Here is a 16,093-nt window from a genome sequence, read left to right as displayed (position 1 = left end):
TCCCAACACCCCGGACAGTGAATCTCCTGGTTTCCCCCCATCTCAGCATGAGAGAGCTGTGCTTCTGCTTCACTGGTTGTCAGTTCCCTGTCACCCCCGGCCTTTTACTTCCCCACACAAACTCATCAGGGCTCTGCCAGTCCTTACTTTGCCTTGCAGAATAACACTAGGTGCAACCTCGTCTCCAGCCCCTCTGACGTATCCTTCTGTAGTGTCCAGCCCCTCTCCACTGGATACTCAGAAATTCCCAGGTAAGCCGTTGGGACACCAGCTTGTTTGATTCAACTGAGGATCAGCACCAATAGAACATCACAGCACTGAGATATATTTTTAGTGAAAACAAACAGGAGTTTATTAGCTAAGATTGAAGAGATAGTGAATGAAGCAATAAGACCAACAGGTTACACACCAAACACCAGGTATAACAGGATTCAGATAGGCTGAGATTAACTTTTACAGGTAAAATCCATGGCTAAAGCATACTCCCGGGGTCACCTGCCACCATTGATGAAATCCCCCTTTTCATGAACACAAAGTGTGCTCTCCTTTTGGCTTCCTGAAGGATTGCAGGGTGCTCTTCTTGTCCCCCAGTTGTAGTCCAGTAAACGGATGAAGTGGTCCCCCCACCACTGTCTGTTCTCCAGTGAGCTCTCTCTGTTGGTCCTACATGCCAGTGGCTCTCAGCCTCTCCCCACCTCTGCACCCCTCTCAGGAGTCTGATCTGTCTTGCCTCCTTGGCTCACTTAAAAATGACGTGCTTCCAAAATCCAACAGAAAAATACAAAAGTGTCACAGCTACTATTAAAAACTGCTGCCTTTCTCTTTCTTACCATATAATTTTAACAAAGAAATCAATTGGAATTAGGTTTCAGAGTAGCAGCCGTGTTAGTCTGTATCCGCAAAAAGAACAGGAGTACTTGTGGCACCTTAGAGACTAACAAATTTATTAGAGCATAAGCTTTCGTGGGCTACTGCCCACTTCTTCGGATGCATATAGAGTGGAACATATCTCCTCAATATATGTTCCACTCTACATGCATCCGAAGAATTGGGCAGTAGCCCACGAAAGCTTATGCTCTAATAAATTGGAATTAGGGATTTCAAGTGATTAAAAAAATTAACCCTGATTAATCACATGAGTATTTGAACTATTAACAATAAGAATATCATTTCTCTAAATAGTTTTGGATGTTGTCTCCATTTTCAAATATATTGATTTCATTTACAACACAAAATGCAAAATGTAGACTGCTCACTTTATTTTTATTACAAATATTTGCATTGTAACCCCCCCAAAAGAAATAGTATTTTTCAATTCACCTATTACAAGTACTGTAGCGCAATCCCTTTATCATGAAAGTTGAACTTACAAATGTAGAATTATGTAAAAAATACCTGCATTCAAAAACAAAACAATGTAAAATTTCAGAGCCTGTACGTCCACTCAGTTCCACTTCTTGTTCAGCCAATCGCTTAGTCAAACAGGTTTGTTTCCATTTGCAGGAGGTAATGCTGCAAGTGAGAAGAGGCAATCTTATGACACTGTTGCAGCCGGAGTCACAAGATATTTACATGCCACATGCGCTAAAGATTCCTCTGTCCCTTCATGCTTCAACCACCATTGCTTAACCTCCCTTCCCCTGGCCTATTATACCTGCTGCTCATACTCAGACCAGAGCTGATAATTCTTCAGCTTTTCAGCCTCTTCTAGGGTCTGTGGGGAAAATGTTTCATCTGCCAGTAGGGTTGCCAACTCTCCTGCACTGGACACCATTTGCGGCAACGGTGCCTGTTCTGGGAGAGGTGGAAATCTTATCTGCCAGGGAAATCCCCTCTGGTTGGCATTTCCCATTTCCTGCCTCCTTCCAAAGGAGAGTCAATTGGCATTTATTTATTTTAGCTTCTCCCACAGACATAGCTGCTATCGCCCATTGGGGTGGATTAATTAACTCTCCCACGGGTGCAGTACAGAAAACTGCTCCCTGGAGGAATGTGCTACTTATGGTGGACTGAGCATGCTCAGTAATATCTGCTGAAGGCACTGCCCTTCACCCTGCATTTATTAAGTGTAAGACTGTGCTGAGTGGTTTTTACAGGGGTTAAAAAGGGGCAAAGGGGGCAAATCGGAGGAGGGGGGCAGCCAGCGAGGACTCAGATCCTTCTGCTTTTCGATTCCACCCAGGGGGTGTTTAAGTCAGGAAAACTCTTCACAATAGCGGGACCATTTCCCCGCTTACCTCTGCGCATGTTTACTGGTTTCCCTAAAAGTTCATTCAGTATTTTAGGGGGAAGTGTCAGAGCGGCCACCAGTGACAGTTGCTGGCCACACTGTGAGGCCACCAAAAATTTGGTCGTGAGAATCCCTGGGCTAGATGCTCATGATGGGCCCTTCTGACCTTAGAGCCTGTGAGTGTAACAGGAGCCGGACACAGAGATGCTGCAGCGCGACGGGTTGATCGCTAGGACCCAGGAGCAGCTGGGAGGCGGCTCTGGGGCAGCGATCGCTGGGCTCAGGCCCGGCAGCAGGAAGTGACTCGCAGCCGCTGCGGGGACTCTGGCTCCAGGCTCCTGGCGAGATCCCCGAGCCCCGGCGGCTGGTGCTGGGAGCCCGGAGCCCGGGCTGCAGCCGGGAGAGGGGAATCTCCAGCAGGGCCCTTCCCGCTGCTCCCCAGGAGCCTCTCCCAGGGCAGAGCCCCCAGCCCGGCCCGGCCCCTGCCCCGGGGGGGCCCCGCTCGGAGGGAAGGTGAGAGAGACCCACCCCCCCCCCCCATCACACCCGGGCTGCAGGGGGAGGTTTGGCCCCAGGCTGCTCCCAGCGGAGCTGGCTGCGATTCCCGCCCTGGGCCCGGGAAAGCTGCCGCCAGCTCCCGGTGTGTGCGGGGCGGGGCAGGATCACGTTACCACCCATCCGCCCTTCCCATCTGCTGCTTTGTTTCCCTGCCCGCGCTGCTGTGAACGGAGGCTGCAGCTCAGGGAGATTTGAGGGGGGGCAAATAGGGCGGGGCAGAAGTTGGGCCGGGGAAGGAGCGAGGCCCAGGGGCACAATCAGGGCCGGGGGTGGGCAGCACAGGCGCTGGATCTAGGCTGGTGGGGCCCTGCCGCACCCCGCGGCTTGAAGGGGTTTCCATCCTATCCAGGATTTACTGTTTGATTCAATGGCTCTCAGCGCCCCCCATCTGGTACAGATTGTTCCAGCCCCCCTGCCTGGGACTAGGAGCCAGGGATAAGAACTGGGTACAGCTGGCGGGGGTTGAACCTAGGGCTGGGGGAGGCAGGCTGGGAACACAGCATAGAACAGATCTTATTAGCAGAGAAATCAGGAGCATTCAGCAAAGTCTGGCTTGGGGGGGGGGGGGAATCCCGAGACTGCATCCAGCCCTGGGCTCGCCCCGCTGAGTCCCAAAACAAGAGACTGATCCACTTCCAGCCCCCAGCCCCAGTGACATCCAGCTTCCCCTCCTCCATGCTTTCTCTCCTTCCCAGGAAAACAGGTCAGCTGCCCTCCCCCGCTCTCTTTGTTCTCCAACACCTTCAGTTGGCTTCTTGCAGAGGACTGGCTCCGGCCATCAGGCCATCGCTTGCCAGGATACAGAATTGTGGCCATTCTCTGTGCTCAGGCAGCCACTCTGCAGTCATACCTGTCCTATAGGGGTCTCTGCAATGATCTCACACCCATGTCCCACCAGATTGATATTTGAGTAACACCTGGGGAAACTGAGACACACACACGCTATTCAGAGAAAACATGAAGAACATTCCCGCTTCATCACACCCCTCTAAGACCAGCCCAGGGGCACTTTCTCTAGTGGCTGCAACCACTCTAACCATACCAGCCCTTGAGCCTGAGCCTCCAAGTGATGGAGAGACCTGGGGAAAGGGCTGGAGCTGGGCAGGGAAATGACTGTGACAAAGGACCCCTTTCAGGGACCTACTGGTGACGCAGGGTGTTCAGTGCTGGGGAGAGGGGCCGAGTCTGTGTTGTGATAAAATGACTGAGGGTTTTCCCAGCATGGCAGAGCCCAGAGCATCTGTCTGCAGGGAGAGGGGGTGTGACATGTACTGAAGCCCCTTCTGTAACCTCCCCCATTACCCCTCTCGCACCAACAGGCTGAAGAATCACATCCACATTTCGCTCCAGATCGTCCCGTCTTCCAGGGGACAGGGAAAACTGTGATGGAGCCAGCTCAGGTAGGGGATTTGCAGGGAGATGTGGGAGGGTGGGGAGGATTTGTTGTAGAGGGGGAGGGGCAGGAAACACACAGTGTGAGGCAGGGAGTGTGATAAACCTGCTGGAAAATGATCAACCTGGGCCTGATTTTGTGAACCGGCCCATTGGCGGGGAGGGAGGGATCATTCCCCCATTTCTCATCCAGGAAACACCCCACTGGCCAGAGGTTGCTGTGAAATATGAAGGGAAGCTGTCAAGGGTCAGAGTTCTGGTTCCCATATCAGCCAGTGGCTGGCAGGCGTGTGGGAAATGAGAAGACCCTGCCCTGCTCCGTCTGCTGGGGGGGACAAGGAGCTCTCACTTTCTCCTACCCCCTGAAGTCTTCTGGCTGCTCTGAGCAGAGTGCAGGGAGTGGGGGAAGGGATTCTGCTAATTCCGTAATTCTTCACTAATTTGTTTATTTTTCCCTGTGACTAGTGCAGAGGTGGGCAAACTATGGCCCGCGGGCCACATCTGGCCCACGGGACCATCCTGCCCGGCCCTGGAGCTCCCGGCCAGGGAGGCTAGCCCCCGGCCCCTTCCCTGCTGTCTGCCCTTCCCCAAAGCCTCAAATTGCCATGCTACCGGTGCTCTGGACTGCGCAGCGGCGTGGCTGGCTCTAGCTGGGCTGCGTGGCTGCCAGTCCTGGTGCTCTGAACAGCATGGTAAGGGGGCGGGGAGGGGGGTTGGATAAGTGGCAGGGGATCTCAGGGAGTGGGGGTGTGGATAGGGGTCGGGGCACTCAGGGGACAGGGGGAATTGGATAGGGCGTGGGACGGTTAGGGACGGGGAGTACTGGGATGAGGAGGTCAGGGGACAGGCAGCCGGCGGGGTTGGATGGGTCAGAGGTTCTGAGGGAGGCAGTCACGGGGCAGGAAGTGGGAGGAGTCAGATGGGGGTGGGGCCAGGCTGTTTGCGGGAGGCACAGCTTTCTCTATCCATCCCTCCATACTGTTTCCAAACCCCGATGTGGACCTCAGGCCAAAAAGTTTCTCCACCCTTGGAATAGTGGGATTCTCACTGGGGCAGCAGGTACTCAGTGCAGGACTCTTTGTTGTTTCAGGTGCCGGTGACCTTCGAGGAGGTGGCTGTGTATTTCACCCAGGGGCAGGGGGCTCTGCTGGACCCCGCTCAGAGAGCCCTCTACAGGGACGTCATGCAGGAGAACTACGAGATGGTGACCTCGCTGGGTAAGGGATTCCCATCCCCTCGGTTATTAGAAGCCATGGGGTCTGCATGTCTGACACTGGTCAGCTTATTCCATGATCAGTTAGATTGGAGGGGAATGGGCTTCGTAATGCACAGCTGCCGTGTGAAAGAGACTTGCATCTCCATACACTCTCCAGTGAGACCAGGGTGTCAAAACCTAAGGGATATACTAAATCATCCCCACCTGACCCCCCTAGCTTGCAAGGTGGAGAAGCCCTGTATTGTCCTGTCTGTGTTGTTTCTCATTCACACACACAATCCCTGTTCACCTCCCTCCTTGGTAATTGCTCCAGCCATGCGGAGGGCTCTGGACTCCGCTGGTTTAGAAATAGGCAGGGGTTTAACTCCAGAGCTGGGTGTGCGTCAGCAAAGCCCCCAAGGAGCACAGGTCCTAGGAACTCCTAGTGAGGGCATCACAATTCCCCTCACTTCCCCAGAAGTCTGCTTCCTCCAAGGGGGCTCAGTGACCATGTTCCCTGATCTGGTCTGATTTCACCACCTGCACAGGATTCCCCCTTCCCAAACCTGAACTGATCACCCAGCTAGAGCGAGGGGAAGAACCGTGGGTGCCCGATCTCCAGGCCTGCGAGGAAAGAGAGATCCGGAGAGGTGCCTGCACAGGTGAGGACTGACACACAAACCATCTGGTGAATGAAGGAAAAAGTGGAGAATCCCAAAAACATGGTATCAGTAAGTGCCCTCGGTTCTTCCTCATCTCACCCAGGGCAGGACTGTAGTCAGCAGATATGACTGACATCGCTTTCCACCTCTCCTGTTACCTGCTGGTGTTTCCTTCCCAACGTTCGTTCTCTGTGAATTTTTGGGTGGGATGTGGAGGCAAAATCCAATTGCTCTGTCTGTGCAGGTTTAGTATGTTGGGTTTTCCACTCAGTGCTATTCCTCTTTCTTTCTCCCAGGCACAATGACTCCTGTCTGGATTGTCTTTCACCCAGCAGGGGAAGTGGAACCAGAAGGGGCCTTTGTGGGAAGAGCTGCAAGGAATTTTTCCCAGTGCTTAGAACAAGGAGATGACTTGGGAAATTGGCAGAGGTCAGAGAGGCTTCTGGGAAACCACTCAAGGGAGCAAATGGATGAATCTGTTATATGTGGGGAAGGATACAGGGATCCCACAGCCCGGCAGACAACCCCCAAGGAAGACAAATGCTATGAATACCTTGGTTTTGGGAAAGGATTCATTCTGAGACCACAGTTCGTTATGCTTCAGGCAATAAATAATGGAGAGAAACCACTTCAGTGCTTAGACCGTGGGGAAAACTTCAATAACCTCTCAGATCTTAATAACCATGGAAGAAGCCACACGGGAGAGAAATCCTATCAATGCTTTGAGGACAGGAACTATTTGAATTGGAAGTCAGTACTGACTACACATCAGATAAGCCACATAGGAGAGAGACCCCATAAGTGCTTAGACTGTGGGAAAAGTTTCATACGGAGGTCAGCCCTTGTTTCACATCTGGCAATCCACACAGGAGAGAGACCCCATAAGTGCTTAGACTGTGGGAAAAGTTTCATACGGAGGTCAGACATTGTCAGACATCAGGCTATCCACGCTGCAGAGAAACCCCATAAGTGTTTGGATTGTGGAAAAACTTTTATATGGAAGTCAGGCCTTGCTAAACATCAGGCAATCCACATAGGAGATTGTTCCCATAAGTGTTTGGATTGTGGGAGAAGTTTCACAAACAAATCAAATTTTATAATACATCAGAGGATCCATACAGGAGAGAGACCCCATCAGTGCTCAGACTGTGGAAAAAGTTTCATACAGAGGTCAGACCTTGTTAGACATCAGGCAATCCACACAGGAGAGAGACCCCATAAGTGCTTAGACTGTGGAAAAAGTTTCATATGGAGGTCAGCCCTTGTTTCACATCGGAGAATCCACACAGGAGAGAGACCCCACAAGTGCTTAGACTGTGGGAAAAGTTTCATACAGAGGTCAGCCCTACTTGATCATCAGGCAATCCACACTGGAAAGAGACCCCATAAGTGCTTCATCTGTGGGAAAAGTTTCATACAGAGGTCAAATTTTGTTGAACATCAAGCAGTCCACACTGGAGAGAGACCGCATAAGTGCTTGGACTGTGGAAAAAGTTTCACACGCAGATCAAATTTTATAACACATCAGAGGATCCATACAGGAGAGAGACCCCATCAGTGCTCAGACTGTGGGAAAAGGTTCATAGAGAGGTCAGCCCTTGCTGTACATCATAGAATCCACACAGGAGAGAGACCTCATCAGTGCTCAGACTGCGGAAAATGTTTCATACAGAGGTCAACCCTTCTTAAACATCAGGCAATCCATACAAGAGGGAGACCTTAAGTGCTTGGACTCTGGGAAAGGTTTCAGACACAGATCAGCCCTTCTAAACATCTGGCAAAACACACATAGTGCTTAGACTATGGAAAAACATTTCAAATAGATGTCCGATCTTGTTTTACATCAGAGAATACACCCAGGGGAGAGACCCCATAACTGCTTAGCCTGCGGAAAGAGTTTTATATGGAGGTCAGACCTTGTTAGCCATCCAGCAATCCACAGAGGAGAGAGACCCCATAAGTGCTTAGACTTTGGGAACCATTTCATAAACCAATCAGTCCTCCTTTTACATGAGAAAATCCACAGAAGAACAAGACTCCATAAGTACTTGGACTGTGGCAAAAGTTGCACACTAAGATCACACCTCATTAAACACTAAAGAATTCACACACTATCCAACTTCTGTGACACCTTGGTGCACCTCTAGAAATAGAACTAGCAGAGTTTTGTTTGAGGGAGAAGACAATATGCCACGTTTACTGTGAACACAGAGAATTCTTAATAGGAGTAAAAGATAAGTAATTCAGTTTCTATTCCTAGCTAAGATTGTTCACCACATACACACACACACACACACACACAGTTCTACAGATGGAATATAACTACCCGCCTCAGTTGCTCTTACTAGTCCACTGGCCAGGAGGTCTAGTCACGAGGAGGGGAGCCGAGTCCTGTCGGTGTGCACCGATGCTCCTGGAGGATGATCGTAGAACGGGAAGAAGAACTGAACCCTATGGTTTTGCACCCATCTTTTTATATGTTTCTATCCATAGATCCTGTCCTGTCCCACTGCTCCTAGACACTGTATGACCATGAGTCATCAGTTAATGGCAGATGTGACTTTGATCTTTTTCTTGATGGGGCTTTTGTTTTTCTTTCTCTTGGGTGGGTTCTTTTGCAAGTTTCGCCCATATTGTTCTTCCGCCATCAGGGTGGTGCTGGCAGCTGGTCTTTGAGATGTGCTGGCATCAGGGACTGATCCCATCACACACCCACATTCACACTTTTAAATGAAACAGACACACCTAACATTAAACAGAGTTTCAGTTACAATATGGTGTTGCTTTAATTATAATGTATCAGTGGTTTAAGATGGCGGTTTTAGTTACAATATGAAGACACTTTAGTTACAATGTATTAAAAAGAAAAGAGTTATAGTAACAGATTCTTCCAAAGCAATTCTTAGTAAGCTACTAACACATAATTTGTCCAAAGGTGGTTAACACTGTTTCATTTATAAAAAGACAATTTCATTATTAATAAAAGGTGGTTTCATTACAGTAATTTCATTGCAAGTATACAGAGCCATATTATATAGGTATAATTTATTTAAAGGGTGATTTCATTCTTCAGCCCTACAACCTGGCCCAAAAAAAGTTAAGAAACTTGCAGGCTATTTTGACCCAGATTCAACCTTTAGAGATATGTTAGAAAAGTGTTTAAATGGTATTAGAAGTCATTCCAAGTAATAGAGACTAGAACTTTGAAATGTAAACCTGTATTGTTAAAAACATGGAAGAAGATAGTGCTGTTGATTAATCGCGATTAACTCAAAAAAATTAATTGTGGGTAGAAAAATTAATCTTGATGAATCACATTGTTAAATAATAGAATACCAATTGAAATTTGATAAATGTTTTTGGGTGTTTTTCTACATTTTCATATATATTGATTTCTATGACAACTAAGAATAGAAAGTCCACAGTGCTCACTTTATATTATTTCTGATCACAAATATTAGTACTGTAAACATGAAAAGCAAAAATAGTATTTTTCAATTTGCTGTAGTGCAATCTCTTTATCATGAAAGTGTAACTTAGAAACATAGATTATTTTTGTTATATAAGTGCACTCAAAAATAAAACAATTAAAAACTTCAGAGTCTAGAAGTCCACTTAGTGCTACTTCTTTTTCTGCCAATTTCTTAGACAAACAAGTTTGTTTCTATTTGCAGGAGATAATGCTGCAAGTGAGAAGAGGCAATCTTATGACACTGTTGTAGCTGGAGTTCCAAGATATTTACATGCCAGATGCGCTAAAGATTCCTATGTCCCTTCATGCTTCAACCACCATTGCTTAGGCCTTGGCTACACTTGCAGATGTACAGCGCTGTGAGTTAAACCTAACTTCGTACAGCTGAGTAGGGAAAGCGCTGCAGTCTGTCCACACTGACAGCTGCCCAGCGCAATGTCATGGCCACATTTGCGGCAATTACAGCGCTTTTGGGAGCGGTGCATTATGGGCAGCTATCCCACAGAGCACCTTTTCCCATTCTTGGGTTGTGGGGTGGGTGCAGGGGATTCTGGGTCCTGTCCCAATGCCCCGTGATGCATTGCTTCGCATCCCAGAACTCCCTTTGTTTCCTTCCACCTTTGGCGCCATCTTTCAACGGTTTCTGTGCAGCGCGATCTGTCTGCAGGAAATGGAGCCCGAACTGCTGAGGCGTATGCTGACGAGTCTCGCCAGCACATCATGTTTGGTGGTCGAACTATTCCTTACGATCCAAAGTGACAGTGAGAGTGAGGGTGAGGAGTCCGACGATGCTATCGAGCCGCGTAACGCGTACGACACGAAATTGCTTGTGGCATTCACGGACATGCTCAGCACCATGGAATGCCGCGTTTGGGCTCAGGAAACAAGCACCGAGTGGTGGGATCACATCATCATGGAAGTCTGGGATGACGAGCAGTGGCTGCAGAACTTTCGGATGAGAAAAGCCACTTTCATGGGACTGTGTGAGGAGTTCGCCCACTCTGTGGCGCAAGGACACAAGATTGAGAGCTGCCCTGCCAGTGGATAAGCGGGTGGCTATTGCAATCTGGAAGCTGGCAACTCCAGACAGCTACCGGTCGGTCGCAAACCAGTTTGGAGTGGGAAAGTCGACCGTTGGAATCGTGTTGATGCAAGTTTGCAAGGCCATTAATGGCATCCTACTCAGAAGAACTGTGACTCTGGGTAACGTGCAGGACATAGTGGATGGCTTTGCACAAATGGGGTTCCTAACTGTGGAGGGGCGATAGATGGGACACACATTCCTATTCTGGCACCACCCCACCTAGGATCCGAGTACGTTAATGGGAAGGGGTATTTCTCTATGGTTCTCCAGGCGCTTGTGGATCACCGTGGGCGTTTCATTGATATTAACACAGGCTGGCCCGGAAAGGTGCATGACGCACACATCTTTCGGAACACTTGGCTGTTCAGGAAGATGCAGGACGGGACTTTTTTCCCAGAGCGGAAGATCACAGTAGGGGAAGTTGAAATGCCCATTGTGATCCCGCTTACCCGTTAATGCCGTGGCTCATGAAACCCTACACGGGGAGCCTTGACAGCAGCAAGGAATGGTTCAACTATATACTGAGCCGGTGCCGAATGACTGTGGAGTGTGCCTTTGGCCGTTTAAAGGGCCGCTGGCGATCTCTGTATGGGAAGCTGGACTTGGCCGAAAACAGCATCCCCGCGGTTATATCTGCATGCTGTACCCTCCATAATATTTGTGAAGGGAAGGGTGAAAGCTTCACTCAGGCTTGGATCTCCGAGGTTCAACACCTGGAGGCTGAATTTGCACAGCCAGAGAGCAGGGCTATTACAGGGGCCCAGTGCGGGGCTGCAAGGATTAGGGATGCCTTGAGGGAGCAATTTGAGGCTGAAAACCAGCAGTGATATCTGGTGCCCTGCACGGGAGTGAAATGCAGTAGTTCCAATCTTTAGGAATCAGTGTCTGCTAAGCAGACAAGCAGACTTGCAGTGCCTGTTTATTTCCTGGGCTAAGGAGTCTTTTACTTTATGCAATAATAAAGAATGTTTTCAAAGCCAAAGAATACATTTATTGAAAAGAAAAAAAATATTTATTGAAAAGAAACAAGGGGGTGGAGTGGGGAACGGTACAATCACAGATTCGCGTATGTCCTGTCTGGTGTGCTGTGCAGTGAGTGCTGCACTTCAGGACAGCTATACTGCATGGTGATGGGGGTTGAGTGCAGAGGGTAAGGGTCGTGGTTTTCAGGGCTGGGTGGTGAAGATACTGGTGTTGGAGGCAGCGGGTGGCATGAAGAACACGGAAGTTGGGGAAAGTGGGTTGGAGGTGAGAGTGGGGCACAACAGAAAGAGTTTTGGGACAAGGGCTGTAGTGGGAGGGGGTTAGCGTTTGCAGTACTGCTCCTCTTTCTGCATGGCTACCAGCTCCTGGATAGCATCTGCTTGGCGCTCCAGGATGCTTATGAGCCTATCAGTGCTTTGCTGCCGGTGCGCAGTGCTTTGCCGCCGGTGCGCTGCGTTTTCCTGGCAGATCCTGCTTTCTCTCTCCCTCCAGTCCTTCGCTTTCTCATTCTCTTTAATAGATTGCCGCATCACTTCTTGCAGCATGTCTTCTTTGCTTTTTCGTGGTCTCTTCCTGAGTCTTTGCAGTCTCTGAGCAGGTGATAAGAGGGACAGCTGAGGTCTCAAGGTTGATGCAGTTGTATAGGCAAAATGCAACATTTAACAGAGGCAGCATTGTTTATACCAGAGAGAGTAATGATTCCCTCCGAACTTAAGGAGTAGAAAACACACAGGGTCTACACAATAGCATAATTTTCCCGTCCAAAACAGAGCGCACATATCCCACGGGAGCCTCAAAATGGTGAGTAAGGGGAATGATTGTTTCAGGGCTGCACTGTCCTCTGGGTGTCTGTGCCTTGGGGAGAGCCAACAGCTTCAGGGGGCACCTACACTGAACACTGTCCCAACATTTTCCACAGGAGTTCGTCCTGAACGATATCTCGCTTCTGAGGGTGACCTGGGAAGCAAGGGAGGGTCTTCTACTGCAATGCGTCTTCTGCCCTGGCCCATATGCAGCTTGCCTGTGTGCAGCAATGTTCCCCCTGCCCCTCGCGGCACAGTGGCGCGGACACATTAGCCTGACTGGGACAAGGACCACGGTGGCTCTCCCGATAAACCTGCGCAAGCGCATTGCACACGTTCTGGATGAGACATTCGAGGAGATTACCGAGGCCGATTACCGTGATGTGATAAACCACATCAATGCACTATTCCGCATCTAGGCATGCATGCCTAACCCTCCTCTCCCAAAGAGCCCGCACCGAAAAAATTCCTTCCCGAAAAAAAACCCGCTTACCGGGAACCTGCTCTTCTGTTTGTCTTCCACCAAGTACCGGCCACTGCAACTGGCTACCTTCCTCCTGGCTCGAGAAGAGCTCCTGGCTGCATGGCTCCAGGGATTCTGGGGTGTCTCCATCCGGCCCACCACCATCACTCCCGTTTTCCTGCTCCTCCTCCTCCTTTTCCCCCCCCCCCACCGGCTCTGAAGTGTCCATGGTGGTGCTCGGAGTGAAGGTGGGGTTAACACCTAGTATCACATCCAGCTCTTTGTAGAATTGGCAGATCGTGGGGGGAGCACCCAAGCGGCCATTTGCGTCGCGGGCTTTGCGGTGCGCAGCTCCTTCACTTTAATCCTGCACTGCAGAGCGTCCCGGTCATGGCCCCTTTCCATCATGTCCTTTGATACCTTCCCAAAGGTATCGTAAGTCCTACGGCTGGAGCACAGCTGGGACTGGACAGCTTCCTCCCCCCAAACACTGGTGAGGTCCAGGAACTCGCCATTGCACCATGCTGGGGCTCGCTTGGCGCGTGGAGGCATGGTCACCTGGAAAAATTCGCTGATAGCACTCCACGCCACGCAAGGACAGAACTACGTCAGCAGCCAGAAGTGCTCAAAGACCATGAGTCTGCCACTCCCTGTCCCCCCAATCAGTTACAGAGATTACCAAGTTTGAGGGGGGTATTTGCCCCCTGGATTTGCACCTTTCCAGGGACACTGGGAAGAAAGGTCCTGTCACCTAGAGCCTGAGGGCATGTGGCCACCATGAGAGCATGTGTCTGACCTGCAGAATCCCTGCAGCACTGCCAGGGTCTGAGCAGGAGGCCTGGGAGTGGGAGGGACAGACTGTGAACTGCCCTGGCATTCCAGAGATTCTGGTTATACTTCCCCCATGCCCACAGACTGGCAGTACCAGCCGCTCTTCTTCTTGGCCCCCCTGTTCTCTCCTGCGGATACCAGCAGGGACTGGCAGGGGCCCTTTGGGGGCAGGAGCCGTCAGCGTTAGTGCGCAGCTGATTTCACATCCATTGGACTCCGAGAAATCCCTTTCCAGTGTCCCCCCGCAGCACTGCAATCACCCCTTCACTATAGATGTGAAACTTGAGTGACATATGTTATCGCTCTGATCAGCAGCTGTATGTGGAGAGGCTGGGGTCCCCCCTCTCCCCTTACTGTTGAAAGGTGCTGGAGTTCACACCTCTTGCATTCCACAGGTGCTGGGGAAGGCAGAGCGAGCTGCGATGTGACTCCATGTAATCGCTTTTAGTCCACAGCCCCAGCTCTGCCTCCACGCTGGGCATCAGTGTAATTCCTGCTTCCCCCAGGGAGATCAGACCCACTCCATGTGTCTGACCCCCCAGCAAGCGGAGAAATCAGACTAAAGCCTAGATTCCAAGGCCAGAAGGGATCACAGAGATATAATCTCATCTGCCCTCCTCTAGACCAGCCCAGAGACCTGCCCCCAAATAATTCCTACTGCAGAGCTTTTAGAAAAACATCCCATCTTGAATTAACAATGGGCAGCAAGGGAACATTGGGTACATTGGTCCAGTAGCTAATTACGTTAAAATATAAAGGCACTTGAGTTTGCTTTCTTTGTAATAATGTTTCTGCCACCGTATCCAGGCAGGCAACTAGTGGAGTGAGACTGGAATACAGGGAAGAGGCGTTTGAGCCAACACAGCCAATGGCTTATCTGAGCATTAATGTCATGATTTGGGTTGCACGAGTTGCTGGACAGCAGCTGTTTAACCAGCATTTCAGCCGGGAGTATTTCTAGTTTGTGCATTTCAAAGTCTGCCTTGCCTCCAGAAGAAACCCTAAGAAAATCCAGCCAGTGAACAATCTCTGGTCATTATTTTAAACACCGCTTTGGGATTCAGTGGGGAGAGCCGGAAGGAGTTTTTACTCTTTCGAGGAGGCTCTGCTGCTGTTTTAGGCTGAAAGGGTGTAGCAATAATTAGTGACAGCACAAGCTAATCAACCTATTAAATGAGCCAGAACCAGCCTGAGAATGGCTGGGTCTGGACTTTGAAAAGTGCAGCTGCAAATGATCTCAAAGAGGGAAGCGAGGCCAGTGCCCGCAAATCAGCCAGACGTGGGCTGAGGATTTCTCTCCTGTGTTTGGAATTATGTTGACAGGCTCCCCCAGCTCGGACACAGAAATCACCCCCCGGCTGGGACCAGGAGAGGCAGCACCCGTGCTTCTGAAAGCGGCTCTGCGTCAGATGGAGATTTCTGATACAGGACTGGAGAGGAAGGATGGGCTTGTGGGTAAAGAACTTCACTGGGGCTCTGGCAAGGGCCAGTCAGTTCCTGCCTCCACTGTGAATTCCCTGTCGTCAGTCAGTGCCTCAGTTTCCCACCAGCGTGTCTCTCGCTCCCCATGACTTTAGAAGAAGAACACTTACGAACTAGAGCTGGTTGAATATTGGCAATTTTGAAATTAAAAAAAAAAAACATTTGAAAAGGGAACAAAAAAGCTGAAATTTCAAAGTGTCCCTTGGAACAAGAATGCTGAAAAAGCTTCAGTTCAGACCCCCACCCCATTGTTTCATTTTGATCCCGGAGGTTAATTTTGGTTTGCTGGTCACCTTTTATGAAATATGATGCTGTACCATGTTGGCAACAGGAACTGAAATGATTAAAAATGTCACCAAAATCTACATGCTGTTGCAAAACATTTTGATTTTGATAAAACTGAAGTTTTGGGATCTGGCAGAGTGGTGCTGGACTGGCTCAGGTGAGAGATCTGTACACAGGCGCTCAGCCGACTCCCGTCCACCTGCAGAGCCGATTGCAGAGTTGGACACTGAGGAGTTGCTGATATTCAGAGCAGAGTTTGAGCCACTGTTTCTGTAGCATCCCTGCCAGCTGTCAGCCTGCTCCAGCAGCGGGGCTCTCAGCCATGCAGTGAGAGATGGACACAGCTGGGGAGAGCAGGGGAGATGTGCAAGGGGCAGACAAAGAGTGAGGAGCAGCTGTGGAGGAGAATGGATCTTCTTGCCAAAAGGGGAAGCGGGGGCAGGGGGGAAAGGGGTAGGGGGGAGATGGAGCAGTGGTCAGGGGGCATGGGATGGGGAAGAGAAAGGGGATAAGAGAAGCGGGGGCAAGGGGGAAGCTGGAGCCCAGCATGTGGCATCCACTTGGCAGAAAATGGGGTTCCCCTGTTAAGCAGGCCCATGGAACCCTCACCCTGACAAGCCCCACCTCCCCTGCATCTGTACCACCTCGATGA

At 50.2% G+C, this 16,093-nt stretch overlaps 1 protein-coding gene and 1 long non-coding RNA gene across 4 annotated transcripts; one reads left to right on the top strand and one right to left on the bottom strand.

Moving 5' to 3' along the window:
• Positions 1–114: 114 nt before the first annotated feature.
• On the bottom strand, positions 115–2,455 carry LOC128847536 (uncharacterized). 3 transcript variants are annotated; one of them, XR_008446906.1, is made up of 3 exons: positions 2,397–2,455; positions 1,396–1,512; positions 115–757 (listed from the first exon to the last, which is right to left on the bottom strand). It is a non-coding gene; the product is annotated as an uncharacterized LOC128847536 (long non-coding RNA). The 3 variants fall into 3 exon arrangements; XR_008446904.1 differs by lacking the exon at positions 2,397–2,455 and adding an exon at positions 2,238–2,390 and having other exon boundaries at positions 116–757; XR_008446905.1 differs by lacking the exon at positions 2,397–2,455 and adding an exon at positions 1,655–2,213 and having other exon boundaries at positions 116–757.
• Positions 2,456–2,539: 84 nt separating this feature from the next.
• On the top strand, positions 2,540–9,651 carry LOC128847526 (zinc finger protein OZF-like). The gene is made up of 5 exons (XM_054047017.1): positions 2,540–2,743; positions 4,108–4,188; positions 5,271–5,397; positions 5,924–6,037; positions 6,334–9,651. The coding sequence occupies exons 2-5, from the start codon at positions 4,174–4,176 to the stop codon at positions 7,758–7,760; spliced, it is 1,683 nt and encodes a 560-aa protein (XP_053902992.1). The 5' UTR covers positions 2,540–2,743; positions 4,108–4,173; the 3' UTR covers positions 7,761–9,651.
• The last annotated feature ends 6,442 nt before the right edge of the window (positions 9,652–16,093 follow it).

This window comes from Malaclemys terrapin, chromosome 13 (assembly GCF_027887155.1).
Source record: "Malaclemys terrapin pileata isolate rMalTer1 chromosome 13, rMalTer1.hap1, whole genome shotgun sequence".
Classification (NCBI taxonomy): domain Eukaryota; kingdom Metazoa; phylum Chordata; order Testudines; family Emydidae; genus Malaclemys; species Malaclemys terrapin.
The sequence above is the reverse complement of the archived record's forward strand: the minus strand, read 5'-3'. Positions and strand labels throughout refer to the sequence as shown.